Below are 16,036 nucleotides of genomic sequence, written 5' to 3'. Positions count from 1 at the left end.
GTATAAGCTGAGCAGCGACGCTGCCACCGTCACCGTCGGCTAGCACCCACCGTCACCGTCGGCATCATCTCTTCTCGTTTGCATTTGCTGACTCGGTTTTGCTCAGTTGCGGCTGTGACGGGAGTCGTTCATGCAGCGGCAGCAGCGCAGTGCATCCCCTTCCGGCGCCGTCAACGTCAGCGCCACCGTCTCTAACTCTCCATTGCCACTTTGTCATCCACCATCAGTCTATCACTCTGCCATCACAGCCACCACTACCAGCCGCAGGTATTGATTTTTTTCCTTCCATATTTTGTCTTCCCAGTTGCATTTTTGCCGATTGCTTCTCTGTTGGTGTTAGCTGTTGCTATTTGTGTTTATTTTCGGTCAATTTTGTGCATGGTTGCTGACTTGCTGTTGCTGTGAGAGTGTGAGGCTGTGAGACTTGCAGATGTACATGTACACACATTAACGGAGGACTAAGCTTATTGTTTAATTAATTAAGTTGCTTGGTGCATGCCACTTACCATCTGCCGCTTTGACCATTATTGGATAACTTCTACCAATTTGTTACATCTTAATCAAATTTATTTTCAATTTAAGATAGTTGTATGACTCTACTGATTAAAAGGGAGCCATTGTTTATTTTCAATTTATTTTTAATCTGTTACATCTTAATAAAAATGAAAGAATTTTTTTTTGAAATATTTGTTTGCGGGCTTAGAAGCCCGGAAGACAAAACCCGGACCCGGGACACGCCGGGCTCAAGCCCGGACCGGACATACAAAAACCGGGTTTTGTCCGGGTCCGGGTTTTAATTTTTGGCATCCGGTCCGGACCCGGGGTTTTGCCAAGCCTAATCTAAACAGACTCACACTAGAGTTAGCTTTTTGAGGGAATGAAACATTATAGAATCAAATGGATGCTCCAACCTACACCAAACTAGCCTTAAATTCGTCACAGAATTAGCAGAAAAGATTGCCTGAGGCAATGTATACACTCTGTTTTCATCTGTTATGTTCTCAAAATCTAACTCTCTAACCCCATCTTCCACAGCCAAGAGCCAACTGTAGCCATCTATCAACAATTGGAGTTGATCCTTTAACATCTAGAAAAGTAAGGAATAGCCTAAATTTATGAATACAAAACTTTAGCTTCCACTAACAAGTTGAAAAAAGGCACTATTTTGCTTACTTAATGTTGCCGAGAGAGCCGAGAGAGAGGGGGAAACAGTGCTGCTTTCCGTGAACGATGATGGTAATTTTTCGTGAGGAGAGACAAGTGAATGAGGAAGCATGCTTTGCCGTGATGAGTGTTTTGTCGTGAACGATAATGGTGCGTCGCCGTGAGTAGTTGCTTTCGTGAACGATGATGGTGATTTGCGTGAGGAAAGAGGAGAGTGGAAGAGGAAAGGCTAGCTAGGAGTAGATAAAGCCGTGAGCGGTTGCTGCCGTGAACGATAATGGTGATTTGCGTGAGGAGAGAGGAAATTGGAAGAGGAAAGTCTGCGCGAGGAGATAAGGCTTGGATTTCACTCTGCACGGGCCATTTCTTTATTCAATTTTTTTATTTTTTAATTGTTTTATCGAACGAGAGGAATGAGATGCGAAACGACAGTAACTATTGCTGTTTCTCTCGTCATTCTCTCGTTCCTCTCGCTCCCTAGCACTACTCATAATTTTATCACCAAATTCACCAGCCAATGACTCATATAACATTCTAATCTCCAACATCCCAAAAGTGTAAAATAATTTTATAACTTTGATCGTTGTTGGAAACTGGAAATGTCCGTATTGTCGCCATTTTTAGCTCATTAACCAGCAAGTCAGCATCCACAAGTTGGTCAGCTCCCATAGGTAGACAAGCATTGGCACCCCAGCTAAGACCGCTTCAAGGACCGAGTTCCATCCGCAGTGAGTCAGAAACGCACCAACCGCCCGGTGACTCAGTGTCAACACCTGCGGGGCCCACCCTCTTATGACAAGACCCCTCCCCGCCCCGCAATCTTCAAACCCAAATGGAATCGCGTCGTATTCTCCCTTTCCTGTATAATACATATAATTACAAAATATAAATAAATAAAAGTAGCTAACGTTCCGATGCTTTCTAATTTCTATTGATGCCGCCGCAAGTTTTTTTTTTTTTTTTTAAGTCTTTGAGAGAGACAGAGCAATTTGTTGTCGCAACTTAAATGATTCATTTGAAAAGTTTAGCAGTACGTATGAGAAAATAACTTAAGTGGCTTTAAACCAATAAAGTGTTGGCTCCACTGGCAATGAAGTCCCCTTAAGTGACTTGACTGTGTTTACTCCCCAGTTCAAGTCGCAGGGAAGTCACCTTTGTTGGGAGAACATGTGCCTCTCGGTTCGAGCGGAAACTTTTAATCTGCGTTGTGGTACGGGCTTAAAAATACCTCTCATAATTGGAGTCCTCCCTCAAATAAAAATAAATAAATAAATAATAACTTGACACCCTTTCTCCAAATTAATAATAATAATAATAAAATAAAAGTAACACTCCGTCAACCTTAAGTTTAAGATGATGAAAGAGAAGTAAAGTAAACTTAAGTTTGGAGAACAATTTTTAACTTATCGCGGGTTCTTGGCCCAAGTAAAATTGCCAATGTCAAAACTTGTGACCTAGATAACTCATAAAACAACATACGCTAATTAGGGTTTCTCTGGTTTTGTATTCCAATTTATGATTTTAAATTCGTATGGTTGTATAAAAACGATTACTTTTATGACTCGCTACATGCTGACGCACAGGTTCCGAGTTTAAGGCACCGAGAGGTGGGCGCGTTCTTGACACACTGCGGGTGGAACCCCGCGCTGGAAGGTGTGGCAGCGGGTGTGGTGATGCTGACTTGGCCTATAGGTGCCGAGCAGTTATTGGAAGCCACGGTTATTGGTTCTAGAGCTAGGAGTGGCGATCCCAGTTGGCGAGGGAACTCAAATTATTCCTAGCTCGACTCGTTACCGAGGCTGTGGAAGCGACAAGACCGGAGGCGGAGAGGATAAAAGCAAAGAGTTAAACGATGGGGTGGTCGATGTATAACTCAAAACACAATGTTTAATACAACGTTGTAATCCTGCAATTCATCATATATTACAAATTTAATGTTTAGTGCAAATTTTAATGTTACGCCGATGTATAAACACTCCCCTGATCTATATGATAATCAAGATTTTGTATCCTTATAGCGGTATTCTATCTGTAGCTTCTTTACCATATGGCCATATACGCTAAAAGCGAGAACATGCCATGCGAGAGGATATATTTACTCATATAAAATCAAATAGAGTAATTATTTATTACCACATACATGCCTTAAAGGACCACTAAGAAGTAAGAACGAAGAATATATATACAAAAACTCAAACTTTGCCCCCCAAAGGGGGGAAATTTTGGGAAAAAAAAAAAAAGAAAAGAGAATTTTCCCTTTCCTACGTTGCTCAGAGAAATTAATGTATTCTAAGTACCATCTACTTTTTCAAACATAATGGAGCGAATAACATCCTTTACAAAAGCATAAAAGCATTCTCGACAACAATCTGGCATCAAAGTGGATTTACAAAGCTTTTTGATATGTTCACCATGACTGCAGACTGTTGAGCTTGGATGAAAGCGAATTCCAGATTTTGGGTGCTCTAAACCACATGATGCCAAGATGGTGTGTGTGGCGAGTCTTGCAACTTTCTTGAATGCATCATATTCTACACAAGCAAAGATAAAGCAATTAGATCACTTTTATTTAAATACCTCAGATACCAATTAAACAAAGATAATATAGCAAAAGGCCATGATGGACATTATGTAAGCAAGCAAAACTGCAGTTGAGAGTAGAAAAGAGAGGATTTTCTGGAACAAGTTTCAAAAGATATCCTTTTCGTTCCAACGACTAATTATGCTGTGTTGTCAGAAATATGTCAATAGTTTGCCAGTACACAATGGGTAACAAGTCTATGTTTGATGGAACTGGGACATATGGGATGTCCACATATCTTAAGTGGTAAGTGATTGCACAATATCCATGTTGCAATGCTAACAATTTAGGCATTTACTTATGTCTCCTATCATTAATAACTTTACACACTAAATCAGTCATAATATTCAGATATAACAAACTATCTGAAACCGGAGCATATAAGATTAATATACTAAACGAAATATTGATTGCCATTTGCCAATGCTAGAAATTTATCTCTAGTGATCCTTGAAATACTGTAAACATACCTAATCGTTTGTCTCTGCTTAAACACTTTAAGTTGAGCTTTACAAGAGACTGGATCTCACATTTTGCATGATCATATTTTCTTGCTTTGCTTTCTGCAAGAACCTTTCCCTCAGGGTCAACGATCTTACTGGAAGATGGAAGTACATCGTGTTCACCAATATGTGAACAAGAAGTTCCAGGCACTGGCCCTGTCAAATTTATTGAGCTAGAATCACCTTGCTTATTAGGGATACTTGATGAACCTCCGCATATACTTTTTCCCATCAGTCTTGCCCCTTTGAAATTACAGACATTACTCTGATTTTGGATATTTCCTTTCCCACTCCCTGGTGATTGTGCCAATCCTGTTGAATAAGTACTTTGAAGCCTCTCAGAAGATTCAACCGTCATAGCCGTATTCTGATTTCGGCGATCTGACATAACAGACCTATTTCCAGGCTGTTGTCTTTCAGCATCATGAAGACTTGACCTTGTATTCATTGCTTGTTTTGAAGCATTTACTTTTATATTAAGATTTTTAGAGGACTTACATACATTGCTGGCCCTTTCACTTTTCCGGAGCATTGACTTAGCAGTTTTCATCATTTTCCATGCTTTCTCAACATCATGTGAGTCACAAGACGAACCATCCTGAGATCTCAGATGCTGACCACTTCCGGAAGTGGAGGGGCATGGTTGACCTGATCTCTCTTGCGAAACCTCACTAACATTATGTCTTTTACGATGTTTGGTACCTGATTCGACTGGAATAGAACTGAACCTTAATGAGTTGTTTTGCAACGCACTCCAATTCTCACGTATTGCTTGTATACGGTCTTGCAAATCTCGACAACGCCGCAATGTTCTTGCACCCAATTCAGTTGAATTATCTGCAGTGCTCTGATCCATTCTTCCATTCCGAGAAGTTGCATTATCCAAAATAACAATTCCCCTTCTAGGGGAAACAGGATGTGAATTCCAAAATCTATACAAGGATTCTTTTGGATGAGGGATTGAGCTTACTATTTCAAAGAGGGCAAAACCTGCATCACCTGGTGGCATTTCATGGGAGTTTATAATGGTATCAGCACCAATGCAGTCAGGCCCTGAGCATTCAACGATATTTTGATTGCCGCCGGTGCGTACAATGTCAGAAACAGTTTCAACAGTACTTCGTTCAGATCCAGAATTTTCAACAACCTCTTGACTACCACCAAAATTAACAATTTCTGCAACAGTTTCAGCATTGTTGTGTTCAGAGTCAGAATTTTGAACAACCACTTCACTAACACTACCATCACCAAAAACAGTTTCAGTATCAGTTTCAATTTCAGCATTGTCGTGTTCATCCCTCAAAACAGTACAGTCATGGCAGAACCAATCACCTTCAGGCACAGCATTACCCATGCCAACGCAGTAAGTATGAGAAGCCGTATCACAAAGATCACAAAGTAGTAGAAGACTTTCATAAGTAGTGCCTTGACACACATTACATCGAACATATGCATAAGGATCAGCAGTCCTGCTTGACGCAATTCCAAACCCACCATAAATCTGCATAACCAACCCCTAATCAGTAAGATTTTATTATAATTACTATAATTAAGCCAAAACTCATAAATACTGGAAAATATTAAGCAATTAAACTATGAAGTCACGCAATCACAAAATTTACACCTAAAACAAAATATGGCGGCAAAATCAAAGCCTACAGAAACTTCTCTACTTCTACAGTAACAATAAAACTAAATTTAAATCAGTGAAATTAAATAGAAACAACAGTAAGAAACGAGGAAAGAGAAAGTAAAAACCTGATCGCGTTTTGGAACAACAACGAATCGCTCACGGGGGAAGACACCGTCTTTCGGCGGTCTACGAATAGAGGTGAAGCGGCGCTTGCACATGGGGCATTTAGACTCGATCTTGGCCCACTCCATGATGCACACGAAGCAAAAGTAGTGATCGCAGCTGTCGATTTGGCCTCTGATTGATTTTCCTTCGTCCATCAGACATATTCCGCAGCTGCGAGAATGTAATCCCTCCATTGATTTTGAATTTGATTTCGATGAGCGTTGGTTGTGCTCCGGTGATTCTGGTTGATCTTAATTTAGGGTTTTGAGAGGTTTGTTTCGATTAAAAGATGTATTGGGCGAAGGAGAGTCCTAGTCATGCGCCATTGCTTTTGTTTGTGCGTCTGCACCCTTCGTCCCTTCCAACGGTCTCCGTGCGAGAGAGCAAGCGAGTTTGTTTAGGACTTTTATAACTGGCTTGGGCCTACTTGGAACTGAAAACTGCTTAGCTTTTGCCTTTCAAAATTTTATTTAATTGTTTTTTAGTGAAAAAGAAAAATTTGCCGACGCTTATCAAAAAAGAATATTTTTATAGCAAAATTTCCATAATTTTTTTTTATGAGATTGAAATTCCCTCATGATATAATTCTCTCATAAAATATACGTGTGCGAAAAAAGATTCTACAAAATTTAGAATTCCTCAAACAATAAGGATATCCTAATCCAATTTGATCAAGGTAAATAGAACTTTCCTCTATTTCCGATTGTCACCTGAAATTTTCGATATAGATGTAAAAGGTACATAAGATGATGAAAACGACAATGAAGCCGACGATGATCATCAATGGTAAAACCGACGCTAACATAAGGTCTGATCTTATCATTACTTTTTTACTACTGTGATTGCTGAACCTCCGATCCCAGAGAATATTTACATCTTAGTCTACTCTTTACCAACTATATATATGTTGACATATCTATCTTTCGCCAGGCATATCAATCCTACAAAACAGACCTAGACATCCTCAAAATTCTACCAGCCTAGTGGCATGTTTTATTTTTCTCCTTCACCACTAGTTTTACTTAACAGGTGGTTAACGCTATCTTAAAACTTGCATGAAGTTCCCAACCTCTGCCTCTGCCCATGCCCAATAGTCGTGTGCCTTTGCTTGGCCAAGGCAGGGTGAAGAAGCTCCTTGAACTTCTCAAGAAACAGCAACCATTCTTCTTCGTTCATATCAGTGAGCTTCACGAAGCTTGTGGTTGTAGGTAACAGCTCTTCTGCACTTCTTCTGCTCTCAGATACTGAACCCACCAGGCATTTGCCTTCTGGTTTTCCATTTTGGTTATCTTGGCTTCTCTCATGGGAGTCCGTTCTGTTTAGAGACAGGGGCAGCTTATCTCCATAAGACTCTAAACTCCCCTCAGCTTCATCCTCTTCAAAACTCTCCACTTCAGATGGCAGGTGATGTCCATTCAAAATGTTAGAAGCATAACTAAATGACCCTTGATTCAAGAAATCTCCAGACATCTTTGATGCCCAGTCAAACTCTGCATCATCACAATCGATATCAAACAGAATGTCATCCTCTCCACTCTCAGCGTCAAAGCCTGCAATTTCCCTCTCTGCTATGATCCTCCTTGCCTCAAGGCATACAATCTCAAGCTCACTAGGCTTCTCATCTTCACTACGAAATTCCCTAGTCATCATCTCACCAATCTCAGCGAGACATAGCCCAAAAGCTGCTGCTTCCTGGAGGAATACTGTGCTGAGTATCAAAACTCGTAAGCATGCCTCCCGAATCATGGGCAGCTCTGTCCGTAGCATCTCAGAATCGTGCGCTGGATTGAGATTTCTAATATACTCAAGCTCATCCTCAGAGAAAGGAATTGAAGCCTGAGGCCAATGCATCCACTCAAAGTAAGGGTCTTCCAAGCTCTCTGGCAAGCAAAGACCATGATCAATTGGGATAAGCTCCACTTGACCAAACCTCCCACCCCCATCAAGTTTCCTCACCAAAAGGTTTCCTGCATGCCTATCAGTGTTGAAAATCCTGATATCTAATATCCCAATTCTGTGTATAGCAGCAACAGGAAAGCTTGAGGTTCCATGGTCGCTCGCATCAAAGTCATGAGGAACGAACTGCTGCAGAGATGCAATCTTGCTAACCTTCTTCCCATTCTGAAGTTTATTTCCAATCATTCCATCATTGAGATTAAAGATGGAGTGTCTAACCTTCACAAGGACAGTTGGGGGAACTTTGGCAAAGTGATCATAGTCCAGAAGGTAGGCAGCTACTTCACGGAATCCTGTTTCCCCAACTCTGACAGAACGTTTCAGGCCTGGCTGCCCAAGAGCTTTCCCTGCAAATCCTTTTGGATTGTTTGGCGCAAAAGGTTCCTCATCAGTTGGTTTCACAATAGCAACATGCTCGCCTTTGCTGTTTTTGAAGTAGTAAGCACCTCCAAGCCCACCATGGATGGGGATGGGTTCAACACCATTCTTGATACCCTCCACAATTTCCTTAACAAGTTCATTCGTTCTAGAATAAGAACTCAGGTGCCCTAATATCTCAATTGGACCACTCATATCCCTCTGCTGGTGATTCTTTCCCACAGGTGAAAGACATGGAGACGACGAGCTCCTATGCATGGCATTCCTAGTTAGAAGAAGAGCGGAATCCTTTTTAATGGCACTAAGGTCATTGTTTAGTGTAAGATCCCCAAATGTCAAGGAACTCTCATCAGTAGGGATATTGAGGGCAAGCTGCAGCCTTCTTTTCACCGTGTGGGCATTGTCATTCCGATCCAACTCCATCCCCAAGACACAGCCTGTCTCAGTCTGTACAAACACTCGCCTTGTCCCAGAAGATTTTGCGCCCAAATTCCCATGGTACTCACCGCTGCATGGACCATTAAACACTGCAACAGCCATCAGAGTCTGAACAGGACTCCCTAACTTATGTGACGGGAGAGAGAGCTTGCCGTGTTCAAGGTAACTAAAAGCAGCGAGAGTAAAGTAAAAACTCGTCCCCTCCCTCAAGAGGTGCCAGTCTGACACCAACTGAATGAGAGAGATATTAAAAGCCAATCGACCATCAGCAGGATCACCAGTGCATAATCAATCCACAAACATTCACATCCGAACCAAGAAGATGTCTAGAAAATAGCTACAATGGAGGATTCATGGACAATGCCTGCATAATTTGTAGAACAAAAGTCAGAAAAAATTAAACACAATGAATTTCCAAACTAAGATAAGTACATTTGATATTACCCAAATCATATATATTAACAAGAACAGAAACAACGTGCCCCAAATAATAAACCTATCAAAAAATCCCTGAAGAAGATCCAATATAGACTTATTTAAGATACTTAACAATAAGACACACTTTAAAAAAATAAATAAATAAATAAAAATACATTGATCAGCTTCAATGTGGCTAATAATTTTTAAAGATCCTCATAACCCAATTCTGCATCATTTCCACACAAGAATATACACAAGCTCATATACAAGATCGTAAATCAAGAAATTGTGCATCAGCACTCTCCTTTCAACATTTATGCAGCTCTTTTTCTTTCTTTCTTTCTTTCCTTTTTCATCAAGAAAAGCAAGTATCGTTCATTCATAAACAGACTATCAACACATACTTACCCGTTTTACATTACTAAGCGTATGTATAATAAAGACGCTTACATCTCCAAGTAATTACAAGAATAGCAATAATTCTGTACGGAATCAAAAGAAATAAAGGGAAGGCATACCAAATATTTGCTTCAGTTTTAAGTAACATTTTCAGTAGTTTACTAATTCACTAAAGGCAGTCGTTTATTATTTCTTCAGAAAGATCTAAAAACAAAATGGTGAAAATAAAGAAAGAATAAATTTTGCCTCGTCTACAAGACTTGCATAACTTGCATCCTCTTCCCCAAGCATCTGCTTGATTAATCAGAAAGCAAGCCGCAAAAAGGACAGATGTCAATGAGTTTGGTCACACTCATCTCACTTCATTTTGACAGCAAACAGTAAAAAAGAATAAAAAGTTCGAAATTTTCAATTTTCACGCATGTTCTCGCCGTCCAAACGGTGCGCTAAGCAAAACTGAATCTTGCGATGATCAAATTTTGAGAAGAGCGCATTGAAAAGTACTCCTCCTCCATCAAAGCTTAAACAAGAAATGCATGAAAAACAAATTTAAAAAAAAAAAAAGATAAGCAAATGAAGACTTACATACTTGATGGAATCTTGAGGCGAAGAAGAAGATCACAGGGAGAAAGACAGAGAGAGAGAGGATCACGACCGTTGACGATGAGCGGAGTATGAGTGATCAACAGTCGGGATGCGAAGGCTACGAGGTGATTGATGATCAGAGTTTCCTCTGAAACCAAACCTCAGCTTTATAGCAAAGCCAGCCCCAAAATCCCTCTCTCTGTGTTTTGGCATTTGCTTACATTGTTCACTTTTTAAAGTGACTTGGCCTTCACATGAGCAACGAGGAAGGGACCTTGACGGTTCCACTAGAATTACCAGAATGTCCTTAGCTCCACTACTTTTTTTACTCATTTCGCAAGGACTTCGTTACAGTTAAAATGTAACTTGACATCTATTTTTGCCCAAATGTAATAATTATTAGATAAATCATTAAAATGATTCAATTTAATGGAAGGTGAGTATTATTTCAGTTGAAAATGAATTACTTACTTTCCAGTTAAAGAATCACGATAGATGATGAACTCAAACCACACGGTAAATGCAATGCGACCTCTCATAACAATTTTATAGTAAAATGTATATATTACAATTATAATTACAAGATTAAAACAAAAATGACATTTAATCTCGAGAAATTAACAATTTTCACAGAACTATCATGGGAGGGACAAAAATGTAAAAAGGTTGGTCGAAATTTGAAAGAATTCAAAATTTTTAAATTTGTCGTTGTTTCGCGGATCAGGCTACGGTGCAACTGTGATACTCTGTGCCACAGTTGCATCCAGCCGTTGGATACACTTAGATTGGTAGGATTTATTGACATCTGACGACTGGATACAACTATAGTACAGTACCACAACTGCACCAGGTTTCCCTTGTTTCGCATAACCAAAATGAAAGCGTGTCCTTGTCAGTCATACAAAGTTGTAATGGAGTCGTGAATCGGCAATGCGGCAACGCTCAAAGGAGATCTCTAGAAACCCAAAATGAAAGCCGTCCGATCAAAACTAAAAGAAGGAACAGCGCCACCATAAGAATGTGTACGGGGTGATCGTGCAGGCGATGACGTGGAGGCAATTTATTGGGTGAGCAGGTGGCAATGTCGCCGTCTAAGGAGCAGCACTTGCTTCCTGTACGCCGGGCAGCAGGGACTGGTCATGGGCCTGACCCAGACCGACCAACCCAAAGTACGTAACTGTTTATTTTAATACCCAAACCACCCTCGATTACGAGAGTAATATAATGCATAGAAGGCTAAAAAGTTTTCACGGAGGGGCATTGATGGAAATGGGTTGCAATGTCATTTTCAAAGGATGAGAGTACTCATTGTGATACTGAAATTTTTTTGAACAAAATCTCAACAAAGCAAAGGCGAGCAGATTTATTAAGAATTGTAAGAGGCCGTGGTTCTTGCCTTTCTTCATAAGAGAAATGATTCAATTCGCATTGTTGTTAAAATGTGGAAAATTTTCTCCAAGAAATAATTTTTAAACTATACTTCTTACTCTCGTGCTGATCAAAATTAGTCTCGATAAATTTTTTGTTACAATTTACAAAGAATAGTATGCAATAAAAAAATAATTATAAATCAATGGAGTTTAAAATAAAGTTGTGCAATTATTAATATTTTACTCTTAAGAAAAAAATTAAAATAAAATAAAATTTAAGCGATAAATTATATTATCTTACGTTAACATAAATACATGATCACTTCCTATTAAGTTAAGGAATATGGAAATTGATGTGAATCATTATTAATGGCTTAGAAATAAAATGATTATTCAAATCCCACGGCATTAGGGAGGTTAATGTATCACTTTCACTTGTTGTTAGTTATTTTTGGTGAAACGCTAAATATATATTCTTTCTCTCTCTTTTTTTTTTTTAATTAAGGAAAATGTTATTTGCTTGTTTATAAAGTATAACCATCTTTGGTATTTTTGATATTTTGGTTTTGCAATGAAATGAAAAAAGGAAAATGCAAAGGGTAAACGAAAAACTACTAAATCGTTCTAGCTTGCCGACTAAAACTTTTTCTACAATTAGTGAGTTCAGAGAAAAATTCTAAGAACAAAGGCCATGAGTCCATGCCACTAGAAAAAAATAAAAATAAAAAATAAAAAAAGCTCTTCTTTATCTTTTATTTTCAGTCGGCTTTTCTAAACAAACAAAAATGAAGAAAAGTTAAGGAATCCTCTTTTTAAGTTTTTTTTTTTTTATTGGTGTATTAAATCATCTGGTTTTTTAAAACTACATTAGATTCCGTCTAATCTAGATTCGAGCCGGGTAGAACCACTAGGGTGGTAAAGCTCTGCCAATAAATATTTAACGTAGTTATATTCTCAAAATTCCCAAGTATTTAAGGAATCCTCTTCTTAAGTCTTTCCTTTGATTTCATACATTTCATATTTATAGTTAGAAATAATTATTTATAAAAAAATAACAAATGGAACGTTAGAAACAACGTGAAATGTGAATTAACAGAGGGCTAACCAGTAAGCAGCCGGTACCCAAGGACAGTCCCTGCAAATAAATTATGGACCAAATCCCATTTCTTCAAAAATTCTTCATATTTTTTTGACCAAAACACATCACATTAGACCAACGGCAAGAGTACGGTAGTAAAATTACCTGCAATCTTTTTTTTTTTTTTTTTTAACATTTCTAGCAACAACCATGTTACAAGCAATTCAAAATAAATTGCGCGGTCTAAATCATATTGGGGCCTAATTCTCTCTGAAGCAATAAAAAGAAACTTTCAAAGAATATTTAATAGAAGGGGTTGATTTTTTGGGCACGATTGCTTTTCATGAAGTTGAATTTGCTGTCTAGTGGAAGTTGAATCTTTTTCAACAGCACAAGATGCTACAGCTTTGACAGGCGAGACTGACTTGACAGAATAGACTTGTCTTTCTCGCGCAAACATTTTCATTAATTAAAATATTCGTTTTGTCTTTATATTTTATATTAAATATATATTTAATTTTTATACTTTAAAAAATATCTTCGAACATCCTTTTTAATAAATGTGTTACACTTTTGTCTTTACTTTTTTTTTGTTTTTACAAAAATATCCTTACACAATTTTGAGACATTAATAAAAAAATGTTAATTTATTAATTTGATATTAACTTGGAAATTTTGGTAAATAGAAATTATTGTAAAGATTGTTCCAAGGATATTATTGTAAAAGTAAATAAAAAGTAAGGGGAAGAGTGCAGCATATTAACAAGAGACTGTCTTGAGATATTACTCTTTTTTTAAATATAGAGACTAAATGAGTCCTTAACCTAAAATATAAGAAATAAATCAGTATTCGTCATTCTTTTCACTAATGTTGTTATTTTCCCATTGAATTAATTTTTATTAGTTGATCGGCTAATTTTATACTTGTGAACGTGAACCTGAACCGTCAAGTTCAAATGATCTTATTCTCGTGATAGCGAAGATGATGAAACTAAAGTTCTTTTACTTCTTTTATCAAATCTTCCAAAACTGTATTTTCCAATTATAAAGATTCTCTCAAGCTATGCCCTTTTCACTATAGTTGAATCCCATTTGATGAAAAATAATAATTGCTTATCAATACATGAGAAATAAAGAGAGATTCCAGCTAGCTATCAAGTATTGCCTTTCACCTTATCTTCTTTGTGCTTTATTTTATCTAATCTAATCTTGATCGGTGGCAAACTCAATGTTCAAGAAAGTGACTCCCATTTCGTCTATCTAGAGTGGTGTATGGCATCAAAGTGATAGGCTGATCAAACTTTGAATTTATAATATCAGTAGATAGGAAATAAGGCTTGCGATTTCAAATTTGGATAAATGGTCCTCTAGCTTTTGTAATTTGAGCTAATGACTCAATTAATCCATATATTTTTAAAATTATGTAAAAGATCCCTATTATTACCTCTATAGTTGTTTAGTTTAATCTTATTTAACTAAGAATTGTAATAAGTTAGACATTAAAATTTTTTAAAATAGAGAATCTGCAACATAAGCCTTTTGAATAACTTTTAAAAATATAATGCTTGACTAAGTATTTGGCACAAACTTAAGGATTAAATGAGTATATAACCTTCAAATTTTTTCTCTTCATTTGAAAAGTTAATTCTCTTACCATTCTTGCATCAGGGTATATTTGGTAGCTTGCATTACATAATATTGCATTGCATTCAAACATTCATCTTATGCTAATTAATGTTTGGCTACAATTTCTGGTTACATTGCCTTGCATTAAAAAGGTGACTAATATAATAAAACATGTATAAAATAAACCCATGGAAAGGGGATGGGGTTTAGGTTGTACTGCATTAGAACTCCATTAATATTTTATATATAATCAATAACTTTTATTATTTAATAAATTAAAATTTTAAATTAATAAATGTTAATTTATATTTGTATAAAAATATTTAATTTAACTAATAATATAAGATAGAAATAAAACTAAATATTTAATAGATAAATGTAATATATTATCTTACTATCATTACATAAAACATTTTAATTATTTTACTTTAAACACATAAAAAGCATATTAGTTTTATTTAATAATTTATGTATTTATTAAATATGTTGAGGCCAAATGGCCGTATGGGGCAGAGCTAGATATGGTCAAAAAGGGAGGAAAACGATTATTTGATATATGCATGGTTGTCACGGTAAGAGACTTTCGGCTCAGATTTTTCAATTCCACTTGATTATGAAGTAAATGCAACGTCCCGTGTAATTGATACTTAAAATCTGCAGGTAATTACATATATAATTAAACATATTATTCCTTTTTTATTCCATCGAAATAAAGGTTCGTGAGTTATGAGTTGCTCTTACTTTTATGTTTATGATATATTGTATGAATCAATTTTTTTCCAAGATGTGATATCAAGTTTCCAATTACTAGTTACCAATGTTGTGATTGCAACAGCATAAGGGAACAAGAGATCTTAGCTTCGGGGACCATGCACGATGAATACAAATTATTTTATTGCACCCTTCTTTTGGTTCGTTGATTCATTCTTTCTTTTAAGACGTCTTCTTCTCCCGACCCCCAAGGAAGACAGATGAGGCTAAGCAACATTAGTTTAAATTAAATAAGCTCTGATTCATTTTAATATTCGGGAAATGAAGTGGTTTATGCATGCGTTGAGTAAAACATGGGGTTTCTTATTCAAATAAAGATATTTTTAGTTCATGTGAGAGTCCACCAAGCTATACATGCTGCTATTGATTTAAAATATAAAAGGATCCTTGAAGCCATACCTTTTTCGAGACAGCGGAAGAATTAAGTGTTGAATCACGTTGATACTTGATGGTCGGAAAGAAATCACGAGTGGAAATTATTTTATAATCACCGTATAAATGCCCTCTTTTATGGATTATTCTATGTTCTTAATTTGATCTTCACGAAGAAGAGAAGAAAATGAAGTAATATTTTCTAAATCTATGCCTGCATTCTTATTTTTTTTGAGAGAGTTAAGCTAAAGTGGAGGAAGTTGATTTAAACTCAACTTCCCTCTCAATCTCCATAAACCGTACATGATAACTACATGGTAGTGACGATGTGTGGATCGAGTCGGATCGGCCCATCACGGACGACCCACCCGTCCAACATGTGATTTATATTTGTAACACATTTATAGCTATAAACTTTCAAAGTCGTGCGATAACGGCGAAGGGGTTTGAGTCTCTTTGATTTAAAATCCACCACAAATGGGTATGCTTCCAATTCCAAAGCATCAATGCTTAGTAATATTTAATACAAAATATGAGAATAACAAACCTGTTCCCACAGCTGTATATGCAAATTCGTAAGAGTCAGCCGCGGATTGA

General features: G+C 37.2%; 2 protein-coding genes across 3 annotated transcripts; both read right to left on the bottom strand.

Annotated features, from left to right (window-relative positions):
• Positions 1-3,220: 3,220 nt before the first annotated feature.
• On the bottom strand, positions 3,221-6,584 carry LOC102630473 (uncharacterized). Its single transcript, XM_006485656.4, has 3 exons — positions 6,007-6,584; positions 4,216-5,749; positions 3,221-3,695 (listed from the first exon to the last, which is right to left on the bottom strand). Exons 1-3 carry the CDS (start codon positions 6,238-6,240, stop codon positions 3,454-3,456), a joined length of 2,010 nt encoding a protein of 669 aa, XP_006485719.2. The 5' UTR covers positions 6,241-6,584; the 3' UTR covers positions 3,221-3,453.
• A 128-nt stretch (positions 6,585-6,712) lies between these two features.
• On the bottom strand, positions 6,713-10,448 carry LOC102629972 (phosphatidylinositol 4-kinase gamma 7-like). 2 transcript variants are annotated; one of them, XM_006485654.4, is made up of 2 exons: positions 10,223-10,448; positions 6,713-9,182 (listed from the first exon to the last, which is right to left on the bottom strand). In XM_006485654.4, exon 2 carries the CDS (start codon positions 8,918-8,920, stop codon positions 7,091-7,093), a length of 1,830 nt encoding a protein of 609 aa, XP_006485717.2. In that variant the 5' UTR covers positions 8,921-9,182; positions 10,223-10,448; the 3' UTR covers positions 6,713-7,090. The 2 variants fall into 2 exon arrangements, with proteins under 2 accessions (XP_006485717.2, XP_006485718.2); XM_006485655.4 differs by having other exon boundaries at positions 10,227-10,448.
• Between the last annotated feature and the right edge of the window lie 5,588 nt (positions 10,449-16,036).

Source organism: Citrus sinensis, chromosome 3 (assembly GCF_022201045.2).
Source record: "Citrus sinensis cultivar Valencia sweet orange chromosome 3, DVS_A1.0, whole genome shotgun sequence".
In the NCBI taxonomy this organism is placed as follows: domain Eukaryota; kingdom Viridiplantae; phylum Streptophyta; class Magnoliopsida; order Sapindales; family Rutaceae; genus Citrus; species Citrus sinensis.
This window is presented reverse-complemented; position numbering and strand designations above follow the sequence as displayed.

Bases quoted from the DNA above. Each gene is read 5' to 3' on its own strand.
- LOC102630473 (XM_006485656.4), bottom strand. From the start codon at position 6,240: ATGGAGGGATTACATTCTCGCAGCTGCGGAATATGTCTGATGGACGAA. The intron at 5,750-6,006 runs GTTTTTACTTTC...TTGGTTATGCAG, and splicing joins TTGTTCCAAAACGCGATCAG to ATTTATGGTGGGTTTGGAAT. The intron at 3,696-4,215 runs GTATGTTTACAG...TTGCTTGTGTAG, and splicing joins AAGCAGAGACAAACGATTAG to AATATGATGCATTCAAGAAA.
- LOC102629972 (XM_006485654.4), bottom strand. From the start codon at position 8,920: ATGGCTGTTGCAGTGTTTAATGGTCCATGCAGCGGTGAGTACCATGGG.